This window comes from Pipistrellus kuhlii, unplaced genomic scaffold, assembly GCF_014108245.1.
Source record: "Pipistrellus kuhlii isolate mPipKuh1 unplaced genomic scaffold, mPipKuh1.p scaffold_m20_p_16, whole genome shotgun sequence".
NCBI lineage: Eukaryota > Metazoa > Chordata > Mammalia > Chiroptera > Vespertilionidae > Pipistrellus > Pipistrellus kuhlii.
Genome location: NW_023425471.1, coordinates 15,849,687 through 15,867,447, shown reverse-complemented (window position 1 = coordinate 15,867,447; position 17,761 = coordinate 15,849,687). Strand labels below are relative to the sequence as shown.

General features: G+C 36.4%; 1 protein-coding gene across 6 annotated transcripts in view; it reads left to right on the top strand.

Moving 5' to 3' along the window:
* The window catches only part of DMD (dystrophin), a 1,962,662-nt gene that overhangs the window by 1,606,406 nt on the left and 338,495 nt on the right, over positions 1-17,761 (top strand). For all 6 annotated transcript variants that reach the window (XM_045582357.1, XM_045582356.1, XM_045582355.1 and 3 more), the window contains one exon: positions 4,912-5,058. In XM_045582357.1, the coding sequence (XP_045438313.1) occupies positions 4,912-5,058 (147 nt within the window). The remainder of the gene's footprint in view (positions 1-4,911; positions 5,059-17,761) is intronic.

The following is a 17,761-nucleotide window of genomic DNA, read 5'->3' as shown; positions in this document are numbered from 1 at the left end:
AAATTACACCCACTGAAATGACATGGTACCTGTATTCACTCTTTATATAATATGTCCTGTGAGTCAGAGTTGAGGGGCTTCTCATTTTTGTTATATGCACTACTAGGTATTGACAATCCATAGCCATCCTCAGGTACTAGAGAGCTGCCCCCAGAATCTAAGTCAAATGCCAAAATGACAGCTGATTTGAACACTCCCCTGCCCCTTTTTTCTCTTTGTTTTGTTTCTACCACCAGTTATCTCCTTTCCTCCATCTTTGTGTACTTAGTGACCTTATGATGATTTCTTGCTGGTTAAAGTGCTTCAGTCTGTTCATGCCCATCAAAATATCTGCTTAAACTGAGCCTTACACCAAGTTATCTCTTTATCAGCTAGCTTCTCCCCAAAGCTCTATTTATCTTAACAGCAATTTAGGCATTCAAATTAAACTAGACTTATGGGGGGGGTATCCTTAATTGATTCTCTCTCATCATTGGTGTTTCTGTCTCTCTCCCTCTCGTTTTCTGAAATCAATAAAAGTATATTATTTTTTAAAAGTTTGTAATAGATGCTCTTTATTCCAATTTAATTAGGACCTAGAGTTCAACCACTAATTGAAAGAGACAGTTAAATCAGGGAACCATTAAAGATATTTCTTAAACATTTTATTCCATCTTAAAATATCCATCAATATTATAATATTGTGTGAAGGTTTTTTCTTTGAGTATAGATTCACTGATTAGAGTTCTCCATGAATTGCATTGATAAGGCAAACATCTGATTTCCAGTTTCTTTAATGTAGGCAGAGTGCATCAGGAAACATGAGAATTATTCTAAATGCTGAATCCTTCTAAATTTTTTGGATTTTTTCCCAATATTTTACAGTCTTGTCCACTCCAATTCAACAGTACTTCTTTTTAATTTTTAAGGAAATTTTCTGGTTTTCATAAAAATAATAACTCATTTTTATTTTTATTTAATTATTTTTTTAATATATTTTATTGATTTTTTACAAAGAGGAAGGGAGAGAGATAGAGAGTTAAAAACATCGATGAGAGAGAATCATGTATCAGCTGCCTCTTGCACACCCCCTACTGGGGATATGCCCGCAACCAAGGTACATGCCCCTGACCGGAATCGAACCCAGAACCCTTCAGTCCCCAAGCCGATGCTCTATCCATTGAGCCAAACCGGTTTCAGCAATAATAACTCATTTTTAGACACATTTATTTGGTTAGAAATAATATTTACTATCAATCCCTATAAAAACTTTTAGTTTTAGACTGATGCTTTAAATCATATAATTGTAACACTAACTGGCAAAACACATTTGAGAACACGACTGACAACTGAACTAGTGAGAGCTGAAGACCATGCATACTAACAGATATCTCTAACATTCTCCTTAGAGGTTGGTAGATGCTTCAGATAGTGTATTTCACAGAGGAATAAAGACTATGGTGAGTCTTAAATGGATATTAGTTAAGAGAACTTTTATTATAAATGTTAGATCTTATAAAATAAAACCCTAATATGCCATCTGACTGAATGGCAGAACAACCAGTCATTATGACACACACTGACCACCTGATGGGGGCAGATGCTCAATACAGGAGCTGCCACCTGATGGTCAGTATGCTCCCAGAGGTGGAGTGCTGCTTAACCAGAAGCCAGGATCACAGCTAGTGAATGTAGTGGCAGTGGTGGGAGCTTCTCCTACCTCTGCAGCAGTGCTAAGGACTCCTCCAGGGAAGTCCGCCTGCTGGCTTAGTCCTGCTCCCCAGATTGCAAGAGGGCACAGGCCTGGCTAAGGGATACACCACCCCCCCCCAGTGCATGAATGTCATGCACCAGGCCTCTAGTATGAGTATAAAAAAGAAACGATAAGAACCTACTATCACTCTGCTCCACAAGCCACGCCCACAAATCACACCCACAAACCAATCAGAGTGCATATGCAAATTAACCCCAACCAAGATGGCTGTGGCCACAGAGGCTTAGGTTTCTCTGGCAACGGAAGAAGCCAAGCTTTCCACCTGTCCTAGCAGGCCTAAGCCTCCACTCCAGGCTACAAAATTTCAATTATACAAGATACATAAATTCCAAACAGAAATGGCAGCAGCGATGGTGTGAGCAGAAGGCTTGGCTTTGCTCCAGGCTACAAAGTTTCAGTTGTAGAAGATAAATAAATCCCAGAAACCAGGGCCTCTGCTTGGGTTGCTGGGGGGGGGGGGGGGGGGGGGATGGCCAGCCTGAAGACCATCACAGGTCCCTCGCTCAGGCCGCCCCACGCCCCAAGGGAACCCCTACCCTGATCTGGGACAAACCAGCTGGCCCCCACCTGTGCACCAGGCCTCTATCCTATCTAATAAAAGAGTAATATGCAGATTGACCATCACTCCAACACACAAGATGGCTGCCCCCATGTGGTTAAAGATCCTGCCCCCATGTGGACACAAGATGGCCACCACAAGATGGCCAGCAGGGGAGGGCAGTTGGGAAGCAACAGGCCTGCAAGGGAGGGCAGTTAGAGGCAATCAACCCTGCAGGGGAGGGCAGTTAGTGGTGATCAGGCCAGCAGGAGGGAAGTTGGGGGCAAACAGGCTGGCAGGGGAGCAGTTAGACATCAATCAGGCTGGCATGGGAGTGGTTAGGAGGTGATCAGGCTGGCAGGCAGAAGCGGTTAGGGACAATCAGGAAGGCAGGCAGGCGAGCAGTTGGGAGCCAGCAGTCCTGGATTGCGAACGGGATGTCCCAGATTGGAGAGGGTGCAAGCTGGGCTGTGGGACAACCCCCACTCCACCCCCGCCCCTGTGCACGAATTTCATGTACCAGGCCTCTAGTATTCTAATAAAAGACATTTGAACATGTAGATTATGTAATCCAAAGAAAGCTGAAATCTAGATATGATTTAACTGAGATGGCTACTCAATTTAACGGCTGAGAGCCACACTAGTGAAGGCAGATCATTAGCATAGAGGTTTAATCTGCAACAACATTTTCAGATTATATCTGGTTTCCCACTTATAATTTGCACTCATATGATATTTATTAGTGGTTATTACCAACACATTATTATCCAGAAGAGACTGGTTCCATTTTGTAATGATTGTCCTTATTTAGGTTTCTCCATTGTCATTTAAGAAATCTGTTTTCCAACATTTATATTATGCAAAACAAAATTGTTATGCATCATTTTCTTACAAGGAAATGAAATAATATTTACTATCAATCTCTATAAAAAAATTTAGTTTTAGACTGATTTCTATGACATTCCACTGACATGGAGTTGAATAAAGATGCATATATTAAATATTACATAGGATTGTTGTATGTATGTGTTCAGTCAGAAGTGTATCTTTTGTTTTTCTTTGTTTTAATTTTAATGGATATGTAATTCACATACCATAAAATTCAACCTTTTAAAGTGTAAATTCAGCAGTGTTTAGCATATTCACAAGGTTGTGCCATCATCACCACTAATTCCACTGTATCTTTCAAAAGAAATTCCCGATCCTTTAATATTTTTAATGACCACTTAAAAAATAAAAACAACTGAGTTCAGGAGAGAGATTGGCACAGTGTCTTGAGTTTTCTAATAACTATATAAGAATTTTACACTCCACACTGTACCACATTTTAGTGGTGAGATATTCAGATAGATTTGAGAGGATAATTACATTCTTATTTAGAATATACATATGGGTTTCTTCCATTTGCAATGGGGATGAATTGGAGGGTTATAGATGAGGTGAGTGTAAACAATGTCTTTTATCAACATAGAGAACCAGAGAAATAACACATGCCCAGATCAAGCAAGTTAAAACAGCACTATAGCCAAGTAAATGATGCTGTCCTTGTGCACAGACATTATATTACACAAATTGTTCTCCTAAGTGAGGGAATTTGTCCGTTAGAAATTGCTCATTGGAACATTTGGACATCATACATCATGTTAAAGATCCATAAATGTCATCTCAGTAGGGTAGATATGACACATGGTAATATCCTCCCCATATCTGCAGAGTGTTCTTCTGTTCAACAGATTGTCATGATGTATTACATAAGAGAATCCCAATCTAGTGCTTTAGAGACAGCTGAGAAGCCCCATGGGAGCCTTCTTAAGTCATTGCTACAAGGACTAAAATATCAGAAGACCAGGAAGTCATTCTTAAAACTTGACAAAATACCCTAATCTCTAAATGAATCTATTTATTATGTAGTTGGTGCAAAGTATGAATGTAATATTTTATGACAGAGTATATCTTTTTTTTGTAAAAAAAAAAACAACAATATCTGGTTGTGAGATGAGTAGAATTTAGAATCTAGCAGCACCATATTTTTCCCATTACTTTGCCAATTCAGAACTTCTTGCAGAGAGGCATATGATATAATAGTTAAGAATAGGCATTTATATGCATATGTGCATAATCTGTGGACACAAATAACAGTGTGGTGAAAGCCTGGCAGGGTGGAGGAGGTCAATGGGGAAGAAAATGGTGCCTCTGTAATATTTTCAATAATAAAGATAGATTTTAAAAAATAATAAGTACTCTGGAGACAGGCAAACCTGGGTATGTATCCCAGGTTTCTCAATTTTGACCCATGGGATCTTGGGCAAGGTTTAACCTCCCCAAGTTTGTTTTCTCTGTGTAAAATAAGAATTCTCCAAGTATTAACCTCATAGGTTATTGTGTAGGAATAAAATCAAATAAAATCAGAGATCATCACAGGATTAGACATCTAAGAAATACTCAAGAAATATTATTATTTACCCATTAACAAATGTTCATTGTTATACTACCACTATGATAGAGCTAATATCACTGATACTGCACCCAAACAGAATAAAATATCTTGTAGTTCCCATATGTCTGTTTCTTTGTTTAAAATATTCTCATCTTCCAATTTGCCCTTGACTATTTCACACAGGCACTTCGAGGAGAAATTGCGCCTCTTAAAGAGATCGTAAGCCACGTCAATGACCTTGCTCGTCAACTCACCACATTGGGCATTCAGTTGTCACCATATAACCTCAATATTCTGGAAGACCTGAACACCAGATGGAAACTTCTTCAGGTAGGAACATTATTAGCATTGCAGTTCCCTGTTCCAATAAGAATATGCAGATAAAACTTGTTTATGAGGAACAATAAAAGTAATTTTTCACAGGACATTCACAAAAATATTTTGAGTATAGGATATTTTGTATTGTTTGTTAAGTCCCTATATAAACGTTTTCAAACCTATTAAAATTAACTTTTATAAATGGCTTAAAGTTAGGCTTTATTATATCTTGCAATAAACATAGGAGATAATGCTGAATCATGATTAAAAGAACTAAATTACTGGCATGCAATTACTTTGTACTATTACTGCTTGGATTCTTAAAACATCTTTCCCTTTGGAATCCTAATGTGAACAAAAGTCAAAGGTAAGACATCCTAAAATCTTTTAAAGAAACAACATTGGTCTACAAACAGGCAGGAAATATAAGTGTGATCAAGGTTATTTAAACTCTCTATGCCTCAATCTTTCATCTGAAGAAAATGGGGATAATAAATGTTCCTAAAATATTGGCTTATTATTAGGACAAGTAAGTCAAAACACATGGTAAGTACTCGGAACAGTACTAGTCCCATGGTAACACTATATAAATTCCAACTATTGGTGCTATTGCCATTATAATTATTATTATTATAGCATACACGTTTTGGAATCAGAGTCACTTGACCTTTCTGATTGTTAATTTTCTCATCTCTAACATGCTTGCTATAATATTAAGTGAACTAATTCATATAGAGTTGTTAGTACTGTAACTGGATCATAGTAAGAACTCAGAAAATATAATGGTGGAAGAGATATGTCAATATATTACCTAGGTAAAGGACACTGTGTTATACCCCCAAACTGTAAAACTGGCTTAATGACAGAATTGTAAAACTGTTTTCCTTCCTTTTTCCAATTTCATAGGATGCAGAGTGTATACTACTGAGTACAGAGTGGCAACTGGGTTTAAAAATATTTTCTCTCAGAGTTATAATAACAAAAAAAACTGAAAACCAGATGAGTTTTCCAAATAGTTCATTTAGAGGTCTGATCGACAGTTCTGTTAAAGAATTTCTCAAGCTTTAATAAAAACAAGTCCAATTTTGTGACCTCCTGAGATTTCATATCATTTAATTCTTGTTGTGATCAATAATTTTGAAATATTTGTATGATGACTGTTATAAGTGGCATTGACTAAAGCAAGGCAATATAGTTAAGCAGTTAGTTCCTATGTATGTTTGCTCCATTAAGTACTATTAAAATCTTATCAGTTTTGCCCTAGCTGGTTTGGCTCAGTGGATCGAGTGTCAGCATGCAAACTGAAGGGTCCTGGGTTCAATTCCAGTCAACAGTACCTGCCTGGGGTGTGGGCTTGATCCCCAGTAGGGAGCAGGCAGAAGGCAGCTGATCAATGATCCTCTCACATCATTGATATTTCTATCTCTCTTTCCCACTCCCTTCCTCTCAGAATTCAATTTAAAAAAAAAAAAAAAAATATATATATATATATATATATATATATATATATATATATATATATATATATAAATCTTATCACATCAATCAGATGCTCAAATCTCAGAGGGAAGGTGGGGAGGTTGGGGGTTAGGGAGAGATCAACCAAGAGACTTGTATGCATGCATATAAGCATAATCAATGGAGGCAGACAACAGGGGGTGAGGGTGAGGGCAGGATTTTGAAGGGGATGAGGGGCAATGGGGAGATAACCATACACTTGTAATACATTAATCAAAAAAAATCTTATCAGTTTCATCCTTAGTATGTTTTTCATTTTAAGCATAAACAAAGAAAGTAATAAATGTCCAAGGCAAAGCAATGCCCGCATTTGTTATATACAAGTGCTCTTGAACTACCGTATTTTTTGGACCATAAGACGCACTTTTTTTCCCCCAGAAGTGGGGGGGAAAAGTCCTTGCGTCTCATGGTCCAAATATAGCCTACACATATACTTTAAAAAAAAGTTTTTTTACTTGCCCGGCTCTGTGTGGTCTCTGTGTGCTTGCCCGGCTCTAAAATGGTTCTAAATGCTGCTGTTTACTTTACAGGGTTGATTACATGTGTTTATGACTGTGATGTTGGGTTTTAATGCACATAAAATATTTTAGGACACTATTTGTTTCAGAATCTTTTTTTTCTTCATTTCCCTTCTCTAAAAACTGGTGCGTCTTATGGTCCAGAGTGTCTTATGGTCCAAAAAATACGGTATATCTTAAAATTTCTTTTAGAGAGCTAAATGCCATATTTGCTTTCAGAATGTACTACAAGATCTGTAACAGTTGCACCTAAATTTGCAAAGAAGGCCAAAAGATTATGATGATAGGAAAAGTTTTTTTTTTAATCTATGATAAGGGATCCATTATAGCTTGAGCTATTTATTTATATGTAAAGTAGGAGGAAATATTAATAGCTTGATTTTCATCCATTCTTTAAAATAGATAAAGACTTGGATATAAATATAAGTAAGTACATAAAGGAGACTGTGTGATACAATAAAAATAGTTTTGGAGTGAATATCAGAAGGCTAAGCTATTATTTGACCATGTTATCTTGGGAAATCCATTTAACCTCTCTCAGCTTCAATGCCCTCATTTATAACATGAGACAGTCCATTTTGCCTAAGGTCACATCTAGTTTAATCCTATGATTCTGTATCTGATGTTGGGGGAGATACCACAAGACAAAATTTAGTTTAGAATCAATAGAGTTGCCCATCTGATCAATGATCCTCTCACATCATTGTACAGATGGGGCTTGTTAGAATGATGTTTTTCCTTCTATAATTCTAACTTTGAAACCCCTCATCCCCAAACCCACATACAGACAGTCTATTCATGTTAAACAGTTCAGTTCGTTTGTGGTATATGCTCTTATTGTGGCGAATTTCACTTGTTGCTATTTTTTAACATGATCTTAGGATAGGCTCCAAAAGTGTTTTTAGCATAAAGCTGGTAGATCCAAGGTTTTAGTTTGCACATTACTGAGTCAAGATGATTTCATATTTTTACCATAATTCTAACCACTCTGCTGTATTATAAATGTGAATCTTGTGCAGAAAGTGAACAAAGCAAGAAATGAGGTTCACATCAAACATCTTCATCCGCATTACTGGAAGAGCAACTCATTGAGAACACTTTACATTTCGAAGACTGTACATGAGAAATAAAACACTGCCCAGCCTCTGTGGAGGGGAGTTTGAGCCCACCATCATTATGATATCATATTTCTAAAATAAATAAATAAGCATTTAGACACTTAGAGTGCTACATTAGTTCTAAAACCATGATAAAAGTAAGTACAAATACATCTTTGTTTCCTTGACTGCTAAAAAAAAAGAAAAGAAAAGCAAGAAATAGAGATTTGGAGTAGCAGGAAGGCAGATAGAAACCTAAGGAAGTTCTTAAATTTGGGCATAATTATAATATGTAGTAAAAGAAATACTACCAGGCTATGTCTAATATCAGAATATCTTGGCCCTAGCCAGTTTGACTCAGTGGATAGAGTGTCAACCTGCGGACTAAAGGGTCCCCGGTTCAATTAAAATCAAGGGCACATGCCCAGGTTGCAGGCCCGATCCCCAGTAGGGGGTGTGCAGAAGGCATCCAATCGATGATTCTCTCTCATCATTGATGTTTCTCTCTCTTTCTCCCTCTCCCTTCCTCTCTGAAATCAATAAAAATATATATTTTTAAAAAGAATAGCCAGAGTTCAGTTACATGACCCATTGGTTTTTATTTTAACAGAAAGACATGCTGGGTTTCTTTTTAGCTGTATGTGATAACAGTCAAAATGAAAGAAACAGATAAACTATGTAGATATGAACATCAACAGCAGTGTAAGAGCCAATAACAATTAATCCATATCTAGAAATAGAAGAGTTCTATATTTATTTTGAATCCACAAGTAGAAGTATAGAGACATTGGTTTTTCTGTTTGAAAATCTCTGTGGAACTAAAATCATATTTTCTCCCTCACCATGGACACATTGGTGTGACATTTCTACTAGACAATGTATTTTTGGCATAGGAAACCATTCCTTGTAGTTACAAAGAGTTATTATATACAGTATCTAATTTAATCCTCATAACATTATGATTCTGTCTTATGATTACATATTATCATATTCCCATGTACAAATAAGAAAACTGAGACTTAGAAACATTCAGTGACACAATCACTTTCACACAGCATGTATCATTCAAGACGTAAAGCAGCCCTTCTGAACTGCAACATCCATCCCTTTTTCTTTCTTCTTCTCAAAGTCCTGTTAAGTTTGGACTTAGCAAAGTCATACCTTACAGCTCTTTTGGGCCACAAAGGTATGAAATATTTCACTTCTTTCATGCTTCCCCTCTTTTAAAATGATTCTTGGGGATATTAACTTTGAAATCTTCCTTTTACAAACCAATGGATTAATGAGCCCAGTTCAGTGTACCCCTTAAGATCATACCTGTAGTTTCGAATATAAAACCATAAAGCATTATATTTCTCCTCATTGTCTCTAGAACTCAGCAACTGTAGTAAAATCAACCAAAAGTAATTTTGATGAATTAGCTCTTAAAGCAGAACCAATCCTATTATTTGATCCAATAGAAATGAGTATCAAAAACCAGATCCCAGAGGGATAGTGGGCATGGATTTGTGGAAAGAGATTAACCAAAGAACCTAAATACATATATGTATAGCCCATCTGCACAGACCATACTGTGGTAAAGGCCAGGGGTAGGGCAGGGACTTGGTGGAGGGAGGCAAAAGAAGGACATATGTAATACTGTCAATAATAAAAATTCATATATTTTTTAAAAATGAAGAAATTAAACCAATGATAAACCTTTGTAATTTTGAAGCAATGCATATATTTAGTGGTGTAGGCAGGTCTTTATTCACCAAGCACAAGTACTATAGGCAAGGTTATAATCTAGGGAAGTATTGCTAGGGAATATTCTAACAATTTCTCTGCACCACAAGTAAACCCACAAATAGCAACAGAGGCTACAAATGCACTTTAATATACAGAATTCATGCTTTATTGACTATATGACTGTATGGAATATTATCACTTGAAAAACATTGAATATGAATACATTTTCAGATATGACATTCTTCAAATATGTTTAAGAACAGGATAATGAATTATGTATGTTTTTAAAGGTTTCCTAAGATTCTTCCAAAGTCATGCAGACAGTTATACGGAGTAGGGAAAAAGTATATTTACATTTGTGAGTTTATTCTTGTACCATTTTGTAATTATTGCATTATTTTTTATATGTACAACTCTAAACCTACTTTTTCCCACCCTGTATACTCCATCTTCATGTATCTGTGGTAATTTCTGTCACAGGAATCTAGACCCTCATCTTCTACACATTTCATTCCTCCTTTTATTATTTCCTTCTTTTATTCAATCAGTGCTGATTGAGCATCTATTGTGTATCAAGCAGACATTGTAATAATCCTATCTGGTTCCAGAACATACTTACCAAAATTCCCTTTATTTTTTACACTATCTTAAGCTAAATTTTATACTTGGATTTTCTTTTATTGCTTTCAAAATGGCCTTCTCTCTCTCCCTTCATCTTATAAACAAATACAAAAGTCTATTATAACACTAATACTATAAAAGTAGGACCTTTCAAAAACCTCTTGTTTACATATCCTATATAATAAAAGCCTAATGTGCTTAAGTGTCCGGTTGTCCAGTCTGCCATTCAGCCAATCAAAGCATAATATGCTAATTATGATGCCACTTAAGTGCTTGTTATGATGTGAACTGACCACCAGGGGACAGATGCTCCGACTGGTAGGTTAGCTTGCTGCTGGTGTCTGGCTGATCAGGACTGGGCTATATGGATCAGACATGCCCTGAAGCCCTCCCATAATCCCTCCCCAGCTGATCAACCTCCTGTGTCTCCCCCCTCCTGCCCTGGCCCCAATCATGCACCAGTGGGGTCCCTTGGCCTGGCCTGGGCCCTCTCGCAATCCACGCTGAGGGACACCCCCCACCACGAGTGAACAAATTTCATGCATTGGGCCTCTTGTTCTTCAATAATTTTAATATATTTTTATTGATTTCAGAGAGGAAGGGAGCAGGAATCAACAATAATGAAAGAGAATCATTGATCAGCTGCCCCACACTAAGGATCAAGCCCACAATCCAGGCATGTGCCCTGATTGAGAATTGAACCATGACCTCCTAGTTCATAGGTGACACTCAACCATTGAGCCACACTGGATGGAAAATATTTTTTATTGGGAACTTGGTCTATATAATCAGATTAGTAAGATTCATGGAAGTACATGGGATCATATTTAGCTGGCCAATATAAATATTTTCATAACTTTATATATAAAAAAAAACTCAACAAGGCTTTTAAATATTTTTTCAATTACTTTTAGCATTCCATATTATTTTGTATTAGTTTCAGGTGTACAGAATAGTGGTTAGGCAATCATATACTTTACCAAATATATTTTCAGTAGCCACCTGGCACCATACATAGTTATTACGATACTAGAGGCCCAGTATATGGATTCGTGCACATTGAAAGTAAATTAATTAGAGGATAACCGGCAGGGAGGGACTGGGCAAGATGGGCCAGACAAGCACTGGAGCCCACCTCTGGCAGTCCCTTCCCGGCCAGGTGCACCTGGGGCAGTGCTGGGGCTCAAAGCGCATCTGCGGAGTGAGGAGGGTCCCTCAGCCTGACCTGTGGGGATGAGACCAAAACTGGAAGTCTGACATCTTCTGAGGGGTCCCCAAGTATGAGAAAGCACCCAGCAAAGTTGCTATCACTCTGCAGCTCCTGCGTTCAGTCTTCCCCTTGGTGGTCAGTGCATATCCTAGCTACCAGCTGGTCAGCCGGTCGGCTGATCACTTAACCTTTTGTATGTATAGATTATTGACTATATTCCCTATGCTGTACTTACATCCCCATGACTACTTTGTAACTACCAATCTGTACTTCTCAATCCCTTCACCTTTTTCACCCAGTCCCCCAAACCTCCTCCCTTTTGACAACCATCAGTCTATTTTCTGAATCTATGAGTCTGTTTCAATTTTAAAAACTAAACAAGATTTTTAATTAAAAAATTAAAATTCCAACAGAGCAGCTTCTGATCTTTGCTGGAATAGGTTTTTGAAGCAGGTTTATAGCTATATGTGAATGTGTTTGTTCTCATCATCATTGAGCACAGAATTTGATCCTTTAAATGTGTTGACAGATTTTGAACATTTTCCTCACACTATCTTTTTTTTTTCTCTCTAAGGATCCTATGCCACTTATTTTGCATTATGGGTTCTCTTCTAGTCAGGGAGCCTTAGGTGGGCTGTGCCATCTGCTCTTACAAATTATGTGGACCTATTATTAACCAAGGGTGAAGAGAAGATAACTAGTTTCCTTTGCTTAAGTTTTGCTAAGGGTTGGTTCTCTGGTTGTCTTCTTAGCATGTCTTTCTTTTACTTTTTATTTAATAAAATACAAAATTATTTTGCTTGTGGTTAGATCATAGAACTCAGGAGAAAATTATGAATCTGAGGACATTCTCAAAGGAAATCTGTTTTCCTCTATCAGTTGTTCTCAAATATTAGTGAACATCAGCATGACATGAAAGACTTATTTTTAAATATATTTTTATTTATTTCAGAGAGGGAGAGAGGTAGAAATATCAATGACAAGAGAGAATCATTGGCATGTATGAGAGTGGGGGGGACAATGGAAAGATATGTACACATATAATACCTTAATAAAAATAAATTTAAAAATTAAATTAAATTAAATTAAAAAAGAGAGAATCATTGATTGGCTTCCTGTATTACAAGAGTGTTACATTGCTACAGGAACATGGATACCCAAGCACTTAACTTGTGTGTAAGGCAGAATGATGGTGAAGGGGAAACTTTTAATAGATTCCTAGTAACACAATTTGCTGCTAAATGTATTTATAACTATAAATCTATAGATGCCAATATGGATAAATATAGTAAATGTAATATAAATATGGATTTATAGTTATGTATTCCAAGTCACATGGTCTAGAATTATGATGTCCTGTATAGTAGTCCAAATTGAAATGTGTTGTAAGTGTGACATACACATCAAGTTTCAAAGACTTTGTATAAAAATGAATGCAAAATATTTCATTAATATTTTTATTATTTGTATGTTGAAATGGTAATACTTTTATATATTTAGTTAAGTAAAATATATCAATATAATTAATTTCACCCATTTCTTATGAAATTTTTCAAACTTGGTGTTTTTTTGCAAGTGAACAAAATGGGCTTCTCACTTCAAGTAAATCAACTGACAGTGTTAGCTTTTACTTTTTTCATGTGTCTACTAGAAAATCTAAAATGATATATGTAATTCACCTTACATTTCTATTGGATAGTTCTGGTCAAGAACATAGTTCTCAAAACTTATCATGACCCAACCAATGTGGCTCAGCATTTGAGCTTCAATTTATGAACTAAGAGGTCACAATTCGATTCCCTGTCAGAGCACATGCCTGGATTGCCGGCTCGATCCGAGGTGTGGGGCATGCAGGAGATGATTCTCTCTCATCACTGATGTTTTTATCTCTCTCTCCCTCTCCCTTCCTCTCTGTAATCAATAAAAAATATTTGTAAAAAACAACCTAGTATGGATAAGCTCAGCTGCAGAGCTTGTTAAAACACCCCTCCCCAAGATTCAGTATTAGATAGTATTACATGAAGCCTGTGATTCTGTATTTTCAACATTTCTTGGGGAAAACTGTTGATATGTGACCACACACACAAAATTAGTTCCCAAACTTGAATCTTGGAGTTTTATAGGGAGGTCCACAAATATATTTTTGCATCAGATACTGTCTCTAAATTTAATACAAAACTGTCTTGCCCATATAACACTATTTCTCATAAATAAATAAATGCACTTGTGTTACTAAACTCATACCACTTTTTATCAGCTGGTCACTTTTTCTCAATTAGCAGATATTAAGTAGTATTTCTATCATGTTGAGATCCTCTAATTCTTGGAACATTAAGATGGAATCCACAGACTTGAAAGGATTGAAAGTCACTATTCAAAAATATTTCATAATGTAGATAAAAGTACTCTAACACTTTCTAGTAGGTAGCTCTTAAATAAATATTTCAACTATAACATCTGGTTTAGTGTGCCCAATGGCAGGAGTTTTTAAAAAGCTGAAGGTAAGGGAAATGAAAAGAACAAAGAGGAATGAAGAAGGTGTTTGTTTTCAAAAAGATTAAGTCACAGAAAGATTTGTTATTAGGAATAGAATGACCTGTGGTAAAAGGATAATTAAGTTCTAGAAAGACATCTTTTCGGTGAAGAGAGAACAATCATTTATGCTTAACCTCAGCTCTCTCTATTTAAAAAATAAAACAGGAAGTGAAGAAAGCCCTTTAAAGATTTAAAGGAATGTGTAAATCTAAATGCCCAGGATAGGTACAGGCCTTAGGACACATTGGGGTCATAGCATCCTGTCAAGCATAGGGACATTTTCCTCATCAGTGTGGTTTTCAATGTTTTTACAGATAATTGCACTTCGTTCAAAAGAAATGATACTGAACTTGCCTAGGTAACCTGAAAAGTAACGTGACCCGAATGTTCCAGTGTCTGTCCTCCTCACCCCAAAGAAGGATAGTCTAGTTTTCAAGGCCATTCTCTATTTTTTCTAAAGGCATCAGGATGTGTGGGACTATAGGGAGAAAAATTAATGCTGTAGGGAGTGTGACCAGAACAAATATATGAGGTACAAAATGAGAATGAAGCTAGTTGGAGTCAAAGAAATATTTATTAGTTGAAGAGAATGAAAGTTATATTACTTTTTTCAGAGATTTTATAAAGGAAACAAAATTGTTATGAAATACTCGTTCAAAGGCCGGATTGTTGATCTTTATGCACTGTTTAATTTCTGACTGGTTTTAATCAGGAATTATATTTGCTAGTTGTGAAACTAGCAATTGTGGTAATCCAGATAAATGTTTTATTATTGTTTTAAAAAATTTAATGTGTTCCTGTTAAATATGTTTCAACAACAATTTTATATATGTATGTATCTCTTTTAGTTTCTTGATCTCTCTAATTCCGTTTTAGAAATACGCATATGAGTACTTAAACTTGCCATATTTTTAATTGCTCATGTTTTCTTTTCCTTCTCCCTTATTCTTCAACTGACCTTTGGCCTTCCCTCACATTTCTAGCTGCTTTGTCCTTTGTTCTTTTAAGTGTTCCTCTCTCTCCAGGCTGACCTCTCTCCTTAGCAGCAGCCTGACCCCGCCCCACCCTTTCTTCTGCATTTGTTTGCCCTGCTTGTTTTCTTCTTTGCTTTTCCCACTGTCCCGCTGCGTGTGAAACACTCTGCCAGCAGCTGCTCACATTTCCCATGCTACGTCATGCACAGCATTCAAAGAGCTGCTGTTCTCACATTTCCTCCAGAAGGACTCCTGCTCCTCCTTCCCTGCACATTCTCTGGAAATAACCCCTTTTCAGGCCATATGCAAAGTTGAATGTGAAAGCCCACTCTGTAAGTAGGACTGAGAACTAGCTTATGAAATTCAGAAATGCCATCTTTAAAGGTCAAAACCACACAGTGAATTTTAATTACTATAGTTTATCTTAATATTTCTTAATTCTCATAAATCCTATAATGGCCTTAAAGTAATTATTATTATTATGTAAATTCTCCCCTTAATATATCTATTCTAAAGGTTGATGATATGTAGATAGAAAGTATAATAAATGAGAAAATGATTATAATATTTGAAATACAGTTATTTTACACAAAGCCATACATTTTTGGACTAAGGTAGTTGCACAATATAGGTTTGGGAAGAATTTATTTTAATGAGTATTACACATTACTGAAATTATTATCCAGCACTTATCTAGCACTTACTGCATGCCATTCACTACTCTAAGACTTTTACATACTAACACTTTTAACACTTTTAAGCCTCACTACCACCCTATGAGGTAGATACCATTTTTATCCTAATTTGACAAATGAAGAAAATGAGCCCTAGCCAGTTTTGCTCAGTGGATAGAGCATCGGCCTTTGGACATATATTTTGTCCATGTTTTGGTTATTTCAAGATAAAAGGTAAATTATTGGGTCGGCAACTAAGTACTTGCGGATTTTTTAAAGAAAATCAAAGACAATTTTTTCATGGAACTAAATAACTTTATTCTGTAATGTATTGCCCATTTTGATCAATGACCTTTTACCATCTTTCAGGCAGCATCATAATCCCACGTTCAAAAAACTTCTGGTTTTTATTAGCAAAAAACTGAATCAGGTACGATTTGACATCATCATCATTATTGAAATTTTTACCATTCAAGGAGTTTTGTAAAGATCGAAACAAAAAGTAATCAGATGGTGCAAGGTCAGGACTATATGGTGGATGTGGCAAAACATCCCAACCAAGCTCCATTAATTTTTGCCGAGTGACCAAAGATGTGTGTGGCCTTGCATTGTCATGATGGAATACAACACCTTTTCGATTTGTCAATTCGGGCCGCTTTTCTTCAACTGCATTGTTTAATTTCATTAGTTGTTCAATGTAGACATCAGAATTGATCGTTCGGTTGGGTGGTAAGAGTTCAAAGTAGACAATTCCTTTGTAATCCCACCAAACTGATAACAAAACCTTCTTTTGATGAATATCAGATTTGATGTTGTTTGAGTTGGTTCACCTGGCCTGCTCCACGATCTTTTCCACTTGATATTGTTGTAAACAACCCATTTTTCATCGCCAGTTATCAGTTGTTTTAAAAATGGATCATTTTCATTATGTTTCTTTAGCAAATCGCAGCTGCTAATGCGTTGCGTTAACTGTGATTCTTTAAGTTCGTGAGGAACCCATGTATCGAGTTTTTGAACCTAGCCAAGTTGTTTTAAGTGATTTTCAATGCATGTATGTGATACATGAAGCTTCTCTGCAATCTCACGTGTTGTACTGTGACAGTCCGAATTGATTATTGCTTTGATTAGGGCGTCATCAACTTCAACTGGACGACCAGAGCGTTTTTCATCTTTGAGTGAAAAATCACCAGAACGAAATTTGGCAAACCAATTTTGACACTGCCGTTCTTTTAAGGCTTCGTCACCATAAACAGCACATAACTTTTTATGAGCTTGCAATGCGTTTTTCCCTTGTGGAAATAAAAAAGCAAAATATGACGAAAATGTTCCTTTTGATTTTCCATTTTTCAACGAACGCCAAACGAAAACTACAAAACAGATCAAAAAACTTTTTTCACTGATTAACAGCTGAATAGCCAACTACCAAATAACAAAATGTGTTTTACATTTTACTACGTCTGCAAACCTAAAAATTCAACTGAAGCCATATGTGTGTGAAACCCGCAATTACTTAGCTGCCGACCCAATAGGTTCTTATCACTCCATCTTGCTCAGTGGTGGAGGTCATAAAATAGCTTTGGAAGCACTATTTTTTCCTTTTGATTTTAAGACATACGCAAAGAATTTTGGAGGTAAACAGGTAATTTAGCTGATACCATGAAATTCTTCTGAAAGAGTTCCTGTTAGACACTTAACTGACATTGCACATACTTTGTTTTACTTTCACAACAGCAGTAATTGCTTCGTACTATTTCCATCATATTTTTTGCTTATTTGTATTTTAGTGCCTTGCCTTTGCAACCAAGTTGATTAAGCCTGAGGCATTAGTCTATATCTAAAG